This window comes from Stegodyphus dumicola, chromosome 5 (genome assembly GCF_044657685.1).
Source record: "Stegodyphus dumicola isolate Sdum_Otavi_A_Nest chromosome 5, ASM4465768v1".
Classification (NCBI taxonomy): domain Eukaryota; kingdom Metazoa; phylum Arthropoda; class Arachnida; order Araneae; family Eresidae; genus Stegodyphus; species Stegodyphus dumicola.
The window spans coordinates 194569801-194584099 of NC_140772.1; the positions used below are offsets into that span (position 1 = coordinate 194569801).

The following is a 14299-nucleotide window of genomic DNA, read 5'->3' on the forward strand; positions in this document are numbered from 1 at the left end:
TTCTAATGAAATTCATGGAAATAAGTTTAAATGGCATGCAGCAAACAACATAGTATATAAATTTAATAACGCATACAAGAAAGTCATGTGGTGTCTACATCAGACATTTTTAGTGTATATATTATGCAAAATATGCACATCAAATATTTTAGTATATATTCCCACCACCGCAAATATCATCTGCGCAAAGTGGCCACCAAGTATTTGGACCGAAGGCTTTGAAAAACAACCAAAACGTCAGAAAAATCATTGATTTGGGTGGTGATTACTACCTGCACTAAAGGTACTTCGTTACTACCAGATATTTGAGTTAAACTGTCATTTTTAAAGATAAATCGAGAGTTTTTTATGTAAAACAAAAGAGATATTTTTGAATGCATGTATAAAAAATCGCTATTTTTTAAGAGTAGCATATAGAATTTAATTTCTCTTAAATTTAAGCTGTAATTTTAGTATATTGCTTTTTTAACAAATATTCTTTTATTGGGTAATTTTGTAAGAAGCATAGTTAATGAAATTGCTTATTAACAGGTAATCAGATTTTAAAAGTTCATGTTCTGTAAATTATGAGCAGCAGTTCCTGCCCCTGGATTATTAGATTACTGAAAATTCCTATGCAATGAAAACTTAATATTTGTTAAAATTACATTTTGATATTTTCATGAAAGTAATAATTTTGTTCTGAAATAAAATAGTTTTACTCTTGAATAACACCTTGAAATTTTTAATTTATATACTGAAAAATAGGAAACAAAGAAACCTGAAGTTATTATAATGAATTCAGCATTAAAGCTACACATTCTTATGGGCTGTCATGTTAGTCCCTAAAAGTTTGAGTTAGTTTCATGGCTTTTTTATTTGCAGGTTTTAAATTCTGTGTATTTTAATTGAGGTCCATATAGTTCATAATTTATCAATATCCATCCAATATTTGCATCTTAAAGTATAAGAAGTTCTGTAATTTTATTTTCAATACTTGTTAACATTTGAGCAAGGCTCTTTGTGATTAACTTGTATAAATATAAACTTTTTAAAATTTATTCAAATGTCTCAATGTTAATTTATGAAATAAAACACTCTGTTTAAAATTGCAGATGGGAGCACCTTCTCTTACACTCGCTTAGAACCTGTTGGCGTATGTGGACTAATTATTCCAGTAAGTTTCTTTCATTTTCATTCTTTTTATATAATTCTGTGTGAGGTGTCGAAAGTTATATCTGCAAATTCAGATGTCCAATGTTCATGTTCTATGAATGGCAAATGAATATAAAATTGATAAAATCTCCAATTTAATTGATTTAATCTTACAAATTATTATTTACAAATTACATTTTATCCCTTGATTTAGATTGGAAGATAATATTTTAATCTCTAATCTATATTTTTATAATTATAATTAGCCCAGATATGAAACAGCCCCACATATCAGATCTAGATTTTTAAAAGTATTTTATAATGGAAAAAAGTTATTTTAAAAAAAGTGCCTTAGGTATTTGAGCTTATTAATGTACCTAAATATCATACCTTGAGGTAAGACCATGTGAATATGTTTTCTTTTAACACCAAATTTGAAGTTCAAGTGTAGATATATTTTACACTTTTTTTTAAAATCTTATGCTACACATACAAGGTGTGTATGGTTTTTAGGGGCCATTTTAAGAAAACAAATATATTAAATCTTATTTTGGGCTAATGCAGTTTAGATGATATTTTTGTTGAGTTATAAAAATATTTACAAATAAAAAAAATTTAAAAAGGTATAACATTACTTTTTAAATCTATTTGTCCAACACACCATATAAATTTAATACATTATTTAATTTTCTGAAATACTTTTTTTGTTTCACATTGTTAAAACATACATCTTTGTGCAGAAAGCGTAAAATCAATTTAATTAAATGTGTAAAATCAATTTAATAAGGAATGTAAAGCCAGTTCAATAAAGATGTAAGATTGATTCATGAACAGTGTAAAGCAGTTTTCTATAAATAGTATTTAAATCATATATAAACAGTGTTTCATCATTTACAAGAAGTTTCTGAATTTAAATATTTTATTCCTTATAACTGTGAAGGAAAATAACAAAATATTTCTTCATGTCCCTGTAGTGGAACTTTCCTGTACTCCTTGTCAGCAACAAGGTTGGTCCTGCTATTGCTGCTGGCAATACAGTCATTTTGAAACCTGCTGAACAGACACCTTTGACAGCTCTATATATGGCAAGTTTAGTAAAAGAAGCTGGATTTCCCCCTGGAGTTATAAATATTGTTCCAGGATATGGTCCAACTGCAGGTGGTGCTCTGACTGCCCATCATGAAGTTGATAAAGTATCCTTCACTGGTTCAACTGAGGTAAATTATTTTGTTTTAAATTGTTACTATATATTATATTTCTTTCACCTCACAACTTTATATCAGTTGAAATTAAGAATCATCTGTTTTAAAACAACATATGCCAAACAATTTTCTACAGAATGATAAATACTAAGACAGTGCTTAGGTAAAGAGCTTTGGCAGTCCTCATTTTGTTTTCCTGCTGAAGAGTTTGTATTGACCTCATGCAGCCTTTCAGAATTTTCCTCTCCGTGGTCAGAGTCAACTGGTGGAAGGTTAGCTTTGAGAACACAAAAAAGACAAAAATGGGCGGAGGTCATTGACAGAGGTCAGTGATAGAGGAGATAGTTGGAGGAAGGAATTGGGTGTGACATGATGCATTGTCGCTGCACTGAAACATGTCACCATTTCATTCTTTCTTCTTTTTTTTAGTGTATCATTTCTTTTTGTGAAATTTAACATATTCATTACATTTATTGTTGTTTTTTCATCAATTGAGTCTTTCATTGATTGAAAATCTAGTGCTACAATGCACAAGTGTTGCTCATTAGCTGTCATTAAATTAAATATGTTCTCCAGAAATCTTGCTATATGCAAAAGCGGTATTCTTGTTTTCAATGTATTGTCAATAAACAGGTACATTATTCTATTTTGTTCTTTATTTATTGAAATAACTAATTTAAGAGATACATTCCTATGTGTATAAAAGTTTTACCACAGCCAAAATCAACTGATGCTGAAAGTATGTCTTCTCTCTAGAAGTATAAAATTGGCACATATATCTTTCCGGAGGAAAATTATGTGGGAAATGTTGTCTTCTGGTGGAAAAGATCCAAAATGAAAAGTGAAAAAAAGATCTAGGAGGGTTCGGATTTTAATGATACTCCCAAAGGGCTGTTTTAAAGTTTGACATGGTTTATCAGTAAAGATTATTAATAGAAGTGGCCGAAGATTTATATACACTTAGACTAACTGGGAACATTATATATCTTCTGTATATTTGAAAAGTGAAAAAACATATAACCAAATTTAATTTGTTAAAAATGTATGTTTTTAATTAGGTATATCATTAATTAAAAGCATTAAAATCAATCAGATAAAGCATTTAATTTAAATCAATCAGATTAAAAAGTTAAAAAATAATATTCTTAACAGCTGCATCTATTGCTCCTAAATAGCTTAGTTGCTACAGATAGAATTCGAAAGATATCTTATATTTTGCCAAATGGCAACAGACTCGAATGGAAAGGTAAATACAGTCAAAAGTCGTTAATTCGGACACCCATAATCCGGAATGATCTATAATCCGGACCTCAAAGCTACAAACTTTTTGCGCATGCGTCGCGTTCACGCATGCGCACAGGCATTTACGAGAGCGCGTAAGACCCTTATGGCTGCGAATATGTTTGTGCGCATGCACGTTTAATGTGTAACGGAGTCATACGCTAAGCTAAAGTTATCTAATTCAGTTAATGTTGCAGATTGCGTTGTTCCTTAATCTTCGAATTGGATCCGGCTTATTATTTTTTGCAGACTGTTAGAGCAGTTTTATAAAAGTAAGCTTGAACTTTCGATTATGTCAAATAGAATTTCCGATATATATTTACTACAAAGCAAAAGTATGTTTTGAAATCCGAAATCTGTTTATCAATTTCACGCTGCTCTGCGGCAGAGGGGGGGGGCAGAAACGTCATTATTAGGTTATGATAGATTAGAAATATTATGTCAAATAGAATTTCCAATATATATTTACTAATATGTAATTTGTATCTACAAAGCGGAAGTATGTTTTGAAATCCGAAATCTGTTTATCAATTTCACATGGGGATTGGAAGTTGATCTGTCAACACTATCCTTATCTTCAGAGCAGATGTTTTTATTTTATTTGGATTATAATTCCGTACTAAGTTTAGTATTTCATCTCGATGTACTCTGTCTTTGATGTGATTTAAATCAAGTTCCTCGTCATTATAATTCGCTTCGGACAGTGAAGAAAGTGACCCAGAGGTTATTGAAAACATTTCGATTGACAAATTAGTCGGTATTCTCAACACAGCAATTATAGGACTTGAACAGCGGAACTTTGTAACTAAACAAGAAATTATGTCTGTTTAATAGAATTAAAGAGAAAGTATTATCACATGAAACGAAGCAACTTACATTGAAGGAAATGTTTAATAAAGTAAACAAATAAATATTAAGTTTTTTCTTTTTGTAAATTTTGATACCCTTTAGATCATAATTGTTCTTTACTTCATAAATTACGGTTTCATATTTTTAATTTTGTAATTTTTGTATGCCATCTTACCAGATTTAAACTGATGATCTATAATCCGGAAAAATCGATAATCCGGAATCGCCGAAGTCCCGACGAGTCCGGATTAACGACTTTTGACTGTAACACATTTACAGAGGATGATATTAAAAGTGAATCAATGCAGAATCATATTTCAAGACTAAGAGTCCTTTTAGGTTTAGAAAAGTAATTTTCATCACAAAAATAATTAAAATATTTGTTAATGAATTATAACAAATAATGTTAATTTACATCCAACAAAATAAGAATTTTAAATATTTTTTCTAGGTTGGAAAACTTATCCAACAAGCTGCTGGTCAAAGCAACACAAAAAGAGTAACATTAGAAATGGGGGGCAAGAGTCCTTTAGTTATATGCTCTGATGTAGACTGTAAGTAGCATTTCCATATAATATTTAAGAAAAATAATTATAAAATATAATAATGAATATCCAATTTGCTTTGGTCAGTGCTAGGATATTCTGACATAAAAACAGTTATAAGACTAAAATTCTGGTTTTGGTCCTTTCTGCTTTATGTTATTTATTTTTTCATATAATATTTTCCATCTATTAAAATACATTTAAGATTAATATCATGGTATCATGCACTAATTCTGTATATGAATATGAGCAGTATAGAGAAAATTGAGAAATGATTCAAAATAGTATATTAAAAGTGCTTTATTCTTGAAATAAATGAATTTCTAAATGATGAAAAGTAATTTAATGAATCATAATATCTATTTCCAAATACTGATTATTGCAAATGACAGTAATTAAAAAAATAATCATTATCTGTTTATTTTTATGTTTTTGTCTTTGATTTGTATTTATGTAATTCCTTTGGTAATACTTTATTATATGTAAGTAGAATTTATATTTGTAATACATTACTGTTATTATATTACAGTGGATGAGGCTGTTCAAATAGCTCATGATGCTTTATTCTTCAATCAAGGAGAGTGCTGTTGTGCTGGCTCTCGAACTTTGGTTCATGAAGACATATATGATGCCTTTGTTGCTAAAAGTGTAGCACTGGCACAGAAACGTGTTGTAGGTGATCCTTTTGATGAAAAAACTACGCAAGGACCTCAGGTATGATTGCTTTTAAAGAACATTAGAATATTTTGCAAAATAAATTTTTGTGTTTAAATTATGTACCATATTTCTTTGTATATTTCTCCCCCTTTTTTACTATTTTTATCATCTAAAAATCGAGGATAAAATTATGCAGATAATTTTATTTCCAAAGGACAAGGTTACAGTAAGAATGTAACAAATGAATAGTAGGTATTATATTATCTGAAAGGATATTTTCATTTCTACTTCCTCGTAAATTAAATCTCGCCTGTTCTTACTCTTGTCTCTACTACTCCTTACACCTCAAATCATCCATAAATAATTTGAGACAGCAGTAAAATCATAGACTGAATGTCAGTTCATGTTTGCTTCTTTGTGATTGGTCAGTTCTTGTATTAGGTTAACATAGAATTCAACAGGCGTGACCTTGCTTGTGAGGGTTTTTGTTAGTAAAAAGAAAACAATGTCAACATGGACAAATCCATTTTGAAATTTAGGGCAGCCCATTCTCTGCACATATTGAGTAAAAGGAAAATTGCACAAATATTTAAAAAGTTTTCAGAACCTGGCATTAAAAGGGAGAAAATATGCAAGGGAATTCATAATGCTTTGAATACTGAAGGTAGATAGATGCATAAAGAAGAAACTTGCAGTCATGTCCAAACTGACATTTCTTTTTATCTTCTCATTAGCCAATCATTTTTATAAGCCAACAAAGATAAACTGACACAATAAGCACTTGTTCTTGAAGAACTAGATCAGCACTGAGTACAATTTTAAATATATTCAATGATAGATGAGGCAGCAAGTGAGTCTGACAGCAGAAATAGCCACGTTAAAATGGAGAGTTAAGAGAGACAATTGCAAATTAAAGTTAATATTTTGCTTTGAGACTAGAATAAAATAGAACATAAATCTACAAAATGTGGCAAGATGCATTATTTGCTTTAATTGTGTAGAGTTTAGGCGACATTATTAAACATTTTCAATTATTGATCTCTCTTGTATGTGTCTCTCGTATGTATACATACATAAGTATCTATAATCAAATTTTTTGCAACGTGAATCATAGGAACTTAAATATTACATATGTTATTTAGTTTTGCTATTCTGAATTAGTTGCATTGTGCTAAGTTATATGTCATTTACCTATCCGAGAAGATGGCTGAATAGCTTAAGGCATTGGACATCAGTAATTTCATCTATGGTTTTGATGATTTATGGAATGTTTAATGCATAGTTATATAGAAAAATTAATGAAAAAATATGATTGTTTCCATATATGTTTGTCCATATATAATTAGTTTTAAATTGCATACACAATAAAATGGGTAAAGGCACTAAAAATGCATGTTCGAATAAATTTTACTTTTACCATTAACAGATTGATGATGAACAATTCAACAAAATTTTGGATTTAATTGAATCGGGGAAAAAAGAAGGAGCAAAACTGGAATGTGGTGGTGCTCGTCTTGGAAATAAAGGTTATTTTGTGCAGCCTACTGTTTTTTCAAATGTGAAAGATAACATGAGAATTGCAAAAGAAGAAATCTTTGGACCTGTTATGCAGATTTTGAAGTTTAAAACTCTTGATGAAGCAATTGAAAGATCAAATGCTACAGAATATGGTTTAGCTGCTGGAATTTTAACAAAGGACATAAATAAAGCAATCTTATATTCTCAAGCAGTTAGAGCTGGCACAATTTGGTATGTATTAAAAAATTCAGTTTTTAAATGAACATACTAAAGATATAATTAAAATTAGTGATGTGATAATTCAATTTACAATTTTAATTTAAAATGCAGTGATTAAAGTTTATTTTAATAAAAGGACTGAATAAATATCAACTTTTCAATTATAAAAAAATGAAAGGTATTTTTTCATTGTCTACTTAAATGATCATTCTTCATTTTATTGTTAAATAGGATCAACTGCTTCTTCGCTGGTTCAGTACAGACACCTTTTGGAGGATTCAAAATGTCTGGCCAAGGTCGTGAATTGTAAGTAAAAACATGCGACTATGATATATCTTAACATGTGAAAATATTCTGATGAATCAGAGAAGTGCATGCCATTTCTTGTATTTTTAATCTATATAATTTTTCTTTGATGTAAAAATTTTAGTTAGTTTTCAGGTATTATTTTTCATATTAGCTACAAATTAAGAAAAAAAATCTTATGTTTGCAAAAAAATTCCACTGAAGACTGTGCTGAAATTTAATTGCAATGTTTGCTAAGATCATTGCAGTTAAAGTCAGTGTTTAGGATCACTGCAGGTGAAGTCAGTGATGAAGATCACTGCACTTGATAGGAACAGATTTTAATTATTCTTGTGACTTTTTTGGTTTTGATTATGAAGTCAGAATTTCTCAATTTGGTTCCATTTTATGTTACTCATGATGGTATTGTTTTGTGTTTAGAGGTCAATTTGTTAGTCTTTCTCAATTCTGTTATAATAGTCAGTCCGGCTTTGCTTTTTGGATTAAGTTTGCTGTAAATTATTTACCACATAAATCCATTAAAAACAATCAGGCTAATATATAAGCCTTAAGATTAAAATGATGGAACCTCTTCCTTCTTCATCCAAATGTAATGAATTCGCCATTGCCTGAATGCTTAAAGCATCAAACAGCTAGGAATTTACCCTAGATTCTGTTCTCGGTGTCAAGTGGACAGAATAATTGAAATTTCTCTGGTTTTCTTGAATATTTTAGCACTCTTTCATAACTATGTTTTAACTGTAATTTTTCTTTCTTAGGGCATAAATGTTTTAGTTGTTAGTATTATAAAAGACATAATAAATTTCTTATTGTAAAAACTAAGTAATTTACATACTTAAAAAAACCTGTATTAAATATAAATAAATTATATTAAAAATAAGGAGTTGTTCCCATAAATTTACTATTTTTACAGTTGCCATCATGAACCAAACTTTAAATCGCTATACTGAATTTGAAATATTTTGATTTCACTATGTTATGTCATTGGAAGAAAATATTGTTTTATAATTGCCTAAGCATAGTTTTTTTTACTCATTGTTTTCAATTTTTTTCTTTTAGTGGCACAGATGCCTTGCATGAGTACTGTGAGATTAAGACTGTAAGTATAGTATTTTTATAGCTATTAACTTTAATAAATTATTATTATTTTAATAATCCAAAAGTAAAGTTATCCAAAAGTTGATTTAGCAGAATGATTCAAATACTTCACTCTTCACTAATTTAGTATAATATACATTATACAGTACAAAGTCCATAATCCGGACTTATCAAGACTTCGAGAATTCTGGATTAAGGGTTTTTCCAGATTATAGATTATCAATTTAAATCTGGTAAGATGGCATGCAGAAATTATACAATTAAAAATATGAAACCATAATTTATGAAATAAAGAGCAATTATGATCTAAAGGGTATCAAAATTTACAAAAGAAAAAAAAAAGCTTAATATTTATTTGTTTATTTCATTTCAATGAAGTAATGTTCAACATTTCTTTCAATGTAAGTTGTTTAAGTTGCTTCATTTTTTGTGCTAAATGCGCATGTGTGAACATTAAATGCACATGCATAACATTAAACGCGCATGCGTAAAGTATACAAAAAAAAATTTTGTGCCTTTGAGGTCCGGATTATAGATCATTCCGGATAATGTACGTTCAGATTACAGACTTTGTACTGTATTAACACAATAGTACAAAATATGTGAAAATATTGTCTAACATTGTATGAAAAGTTATAAAAAACATAATTGTTCATGGAATTAAACAATAAAAAACTTAAATTACTTTTTCAATGCACTATAACTGTCACTGATGTGCAAATTCTGGCTGTAAAATAATGGTTATTGCTTTCTTTAAAGTTTTTTATAATGAGAATTCTGTGTTGAAATTAAGAACTTCTTTTATATTATTTTAAGAAGTGCCATTTGCAGAGAAAATAATTATGCATTCTAAAATAATTCCACTGAATTGTTATTGTTTTCTTGACTATATACTGATTACTTGCACACCTGGAAACAAATGGGTAACAATGTATGATAATCTGCCTAATTTTAATTTCTATACTAAAATATTTTAATTGAGTTTTTGACTATGTTATTTTAATGGATAAACTGAACATTTTTTTAATGCATGTTTCATATGATTCTTTTAGTTCTGTAAAATATGTGTTCTATAAAAAAAGAACAGTAGTTACTTTTAGATTTGCATGCAATATTCAGATTTAGCTGATCAAATTTAAAGTTTGCTAAGAGTAATAATTTTTTCCCCTAGGTAACCATAAAGATACCACAAAAAAATTCTTAAATGCATTTTGGAGCAAAAATATTTCAATGTATGCGAACTCTTAAAAAGTATGTGTTGTTGAAATAAATAAATATTTTTCTAGCAGTGATTTATTTTCTTTCGTACTTTATTTTGAAATAACTCTTAAATGAAAGTGATAAATAATTTTCCAAAAAAACTTCTAATTGTATCTTTAAGAATTGAATCTTTAGTATTTTGATTTTCAAAAATAATTAACCATTCACAGTTTAAATATTATTTACTTACTTGTCATGATTTTGCACACTGATCACTAGCATTTTGTACTAGCATCAGAACATATCTGTAAATACACAAATGCTAAGAAAAATAATATTAAAAGATTATGTTTATCCTTTCTGTGCCTCTAACTAAAAGGGGAACAAAAAAAAAAAAAAAAAAAAAAAAAAAATGCCTGGTGTTGTGAAGGAGAATTTTTGGTGCTAAATAATTCATCACAAAAATTGAGGAAACTAAATATTTTTTTTCTTCCAAATGAACAATTTCACAGTTAGGTACTGTCACAAATTATTAATGCATGTCTTGTTTTATTTGTTGCCTCCAGTTGATCACGCTGTTTGCTCCAATTGCTCACACACTTTTTGTCCACCTTATATACTCTTGCTGCTGCTCTTTTTCCATTTTACTCCACAAATTCTACAACTTTAAGTTTAAAAGCTGCTGTATAGCTGTTGTATTCTCCCATTACAAGTGCGCTACTTCCTAACTACCACAAATTCCAAATGATACTATAAATGAAAAAAGAAAGCTTGAAATATGCAAATGCTCTAAGGAGGAAGGATGTAATTTCATTACAAAACAGTATTTTCTGGAAGCTAGTGTGGTGAAAACCTGTTTGAACTGCCTTCATTTATTATCATGTCTGCCGAATGGATTACTGGCGCCAATGTTATGAATGAATAACAGCTGCACCAGAATGCAAGGAAAGTCTCTGCTTTCTATCCTGACACCAACCAAAGACAAAACAAATGCATATTCTTCCTTTAAAGATGTTTATTGACTGATGTTATTGACTAAAAGGAAAAGGTGATGTAAAAAATTAAAGTAAATTCTTTAAAAAGGAAAAGGTGATGTAAAAAATTAAAGTAAATTCTTTAGTTTTTGGGTTGCGGACATTGTGCAGGTAACTTTTTTTCACATAAATTTTATCTGTAAATTTGGGGTGCGGACACTACACAAGCATATATGGTATTTTACCCAAAACAATGGCTTATCCATCTTCTCATAAAATCATATGTGACTGCAGAATCAGTTTTAATTTCTAAAGCTTGCTCTTGTAATGTTTCTGGTAGTGCATATATGTCAACGTGAAAAGAATCCGTTGCCATTCTATAAATATTTTTATCAAACGAGTTAGGGAAGTAAGTTTGACTTCATCAGTGAGCTGCTGCAAATTTTGATATTTTTAGTATCCTTGTACTTAAAAAATTCCTTAAAGCGCTTTCCTTCCAGGATTCTTGATAATTTCGGAAAGCAGGAATAATTGCAGGCTTAAATTTTAGGTTCCCACAGTTGCAACTTATCAGTATATGTTGTGATTTGGCATCCCGGTAACAAATTTTCTTTCTATCTTCACCTTGCAATTTCAAGCTCAATGAGTTAAAATAATCTAAAAATATCCGATAGATAAGTCAATACATCTTGAGCACTTGGCTTTCAGAATTGCACATAGAATTAGGTTTCATTTTGAATTTCCAAAAATTTTCATCTCGGAAGTTCAAATAATCTTGCTAACATATTTCGTTTTGAGAGCCAGCGCACTTTCGTATGAATTAATAGTATTTTATGTTCTGTTCCCAAATCTTCACAAAGGGCCATAAAAAGTCGAGTACTTAAAGCATTCTTTTTAACATGATTGACAGTTTTGATGCATAATTTGAAGACATCGTTAAGTTTGTTTGGAAGTATCTTAGCTGCCAAAGCTTGATGGTGTATAACACAGTGAATAGCTGTAACTTTGGGATTTTTTTCTCTGACCATCTGTATGAATCAAAAGCGAAACCTAAGCATTGATGGAATGCCATCCGTGCATACATCTATCAGCTTTTGCCGTGAGAGTTTATATTTGTAAAAGAATTCGGAGATTTCTGTCATTACAAGAATTGTTTTGAAGTAGTAGTAAACTGTGTAGAAAACAGCATCTCGTCTTCATTTGTTTCATTTTATATGAATGGAATAAAAACTAACAGTTTAAACATTTTGCAACCTGAACATGTATGGTTTTATATTCTGTATGTTGAACTTTTGGAAATTAATTCTTAAATTAGAAGGCTTTTCAAAATTGTTTCAGCTCCTAAACTGGAATGTAAATATGAAGATTATATTTCAAATTTTTATGAATATTACATTTTTGATATTTTCACTTTAATTTGTAATATTCAACTCTTCTTCAGAATGTAAGATTATAATTTAAAATTTTAAAACTGCTGATTTTTAGAAGTCATTCAAAGAAGAACTTTACGACTACCTCGGTTTTAAGATTAAATTTTGCTGAATTTAAATCTCAAATTAGTATGCTGTTTTTACGCATATTATAATTTTTAATTTATATTTTTTTAATGTAAAATCTCTTTATGCTATTCATATTTAAGAACACACTTCTTAAAAGGCAGTTCCAGAGTTAATGAAGTTTGTACGGGAAAATATACGACCTTAAGTTTGAGGAAAGTTTAAGTCGAATATCTTGATATAGTATATAAAATAAAATCAATCACTCTTCTTTTGTACATATCTGCATAAAGTTCTTAACATACAGTGGTGGCCAAAATTGTGGACACTTTTGGAAATTTTTATGTTTTTGAACTTTGTATGCTTATAGAAAACGTTTCGTTTCACAAAATGCAAACTTGTATATATCATTTTAAAGAGAATTTATTACTGAATTCAATACAAAACACAAAATTCAATTATTTGCAATACAAAAAAAGTTAAATGATAATAGTTATCGATATACATTAGATAGTGATGATTGCAGTGAGTTATCAGTACTTAGTAGTGTACCCTTTATTTTTGATTACAGCTTCACATCAATGTTTGATTGAGCTGACAAGAGTTTTCAGCTCTTCTTTCATTATTACATGATGCCAGGAAAGAATTAGTTCCCTTTTATTTGATGGGTGCCTCATTCAGACAAGAGTTTTCAAACGGTGCCACAAATTTTCGATAGGATTGAGGTCAGGACTGTTTCCTGGCCATGACAGCAATTTAATGCTCTTTGTACGAAACCACTCTTTTGATATTTTGGTCGTGTGGCAAGGAGCAGAATCCTGCTGAAAAATAAACGAAGCATTGTTGGGAAAGAGATCTCTGATGGAAGGTAGAAGTTTTGGTTCTAGAATAGTGTCAATGTATTTTCGGGCATTCAGTGTCCTATCGATGACATGAAGGCGACTAATACCATCTGCTGACATGCATGACCAAATCATAACATTAACTGGGTTCTTCACAGTTGCTTGAATGCACTCAGGATGTAGCTCTTCTCCTATTCTACGTCTTACATATTTTCGCCCATCACTACCAAATACCGATATCTTAGTTTCATCACTCCATATAACTTGTGACCACTGATCATCTGTCCAATTAATGTGTTCCTTTGCCCACTGTAGTCTTTTTTTTTTTTTTTTTTTCGTTGCTGAAAATTAAGATAAGGCTTTTTTTGTGGAGTTCTACCTCTCAGTCAAACATCTGTTAATCTTCTCCTGATTGTTCTTGAACTGACAGAAACACCAGCATCATTCAGATCACTTCTGATGGCCGTTGATGACATTTTTCTATCTTGGAGACATAGTCTTTTTATTCTTCTGTCATCAATAGATGTGGTGCACCTTTTTCGACTTCCTTCTTTGTTTTTTATTGAATTTGTCTCCTGATATTGTAAACAAAACTTTCGGACTCCAGATGTAGTCACTGAACCACCCACCCGTTTTGCAATTTCAGCATAGGAAAGACCACTTTCTCGTAACGCAATAATATTACATCTCTTTCTAGGTGTCCAATCTACTCTTTTATTTGATGTCATTGCTTCTTAACTAAATATTAAAAATTTTTACAAAAATTCCTACTTGTAATTGCTGTGTATAAGAAAAAGGTCCTCCTTCTACAGAACAAAGCAAAATAATGAATTGTTTCAAGTGTAAACATGATGTCAGCTTCGGCAGTTACTAACATTTCATTGGTTCTCAGAACAAGAAAAGTGATTGGCCAGGAAAGATAAACATTACAAACCACTTCATAACTGTGTTTTTTTATTTATATTAAAGTACATATAA

The 14299-nt window shown here is 29.8% G+C and overlaps 1 protein-coding gene across 2 annotated transcripts in view; it reads left to right on the plus strand.

The window, feature by feature from the left end:
- Nucleotides 1–14299, plus strand: part of LOC118190454 (aldehyde dehydrogenase 1A1-like) — a 48346-nt gene that overhangs the window by 13861 nt on the left and 20186 nt on the right. Inside the window, exons 5-12 of one of the 2 annotated variants that reach the window (XM_035361161.2) lie at nucleotides 1095–1156; nucleotides 2109–2351; nucleotides 4918–5020; nucleotides 5541–5725; nucleotides 7095–7417; nucleotides 7637–7711; nucleotides 8771–8810; nucleotides 9981–10101. In XM_035361161.2, the coding sequence (XP_035217052.1) occupies nucleotides 1095–1156; nucleotides 2109–2351; nucleotides 4918–5020; nucleotides 5541–5725; nucleotides 7095–7417; nucleotides 7637–7711; nucleotides 8771–8810; nucleotides 9981–10013 (1064 nt within the window). In that variant the 3' untranslated portion in view covers nucleotides 10014–10101. Of the gene's footprint in view, nucleotides 1–1094; nucleotides 1157–2108; nucleotides 2352–4917; nucleotides 5021–5540; nucleotides 5726–7094; nucleotides 7418–7636; nucleotides 7712–8770; nucleotides 8811–9980; nucleotides 10102–14299 lie in introns of those variants that run through there. The other variant, XM_035361160.2, reaches the window with a different exon arrangement.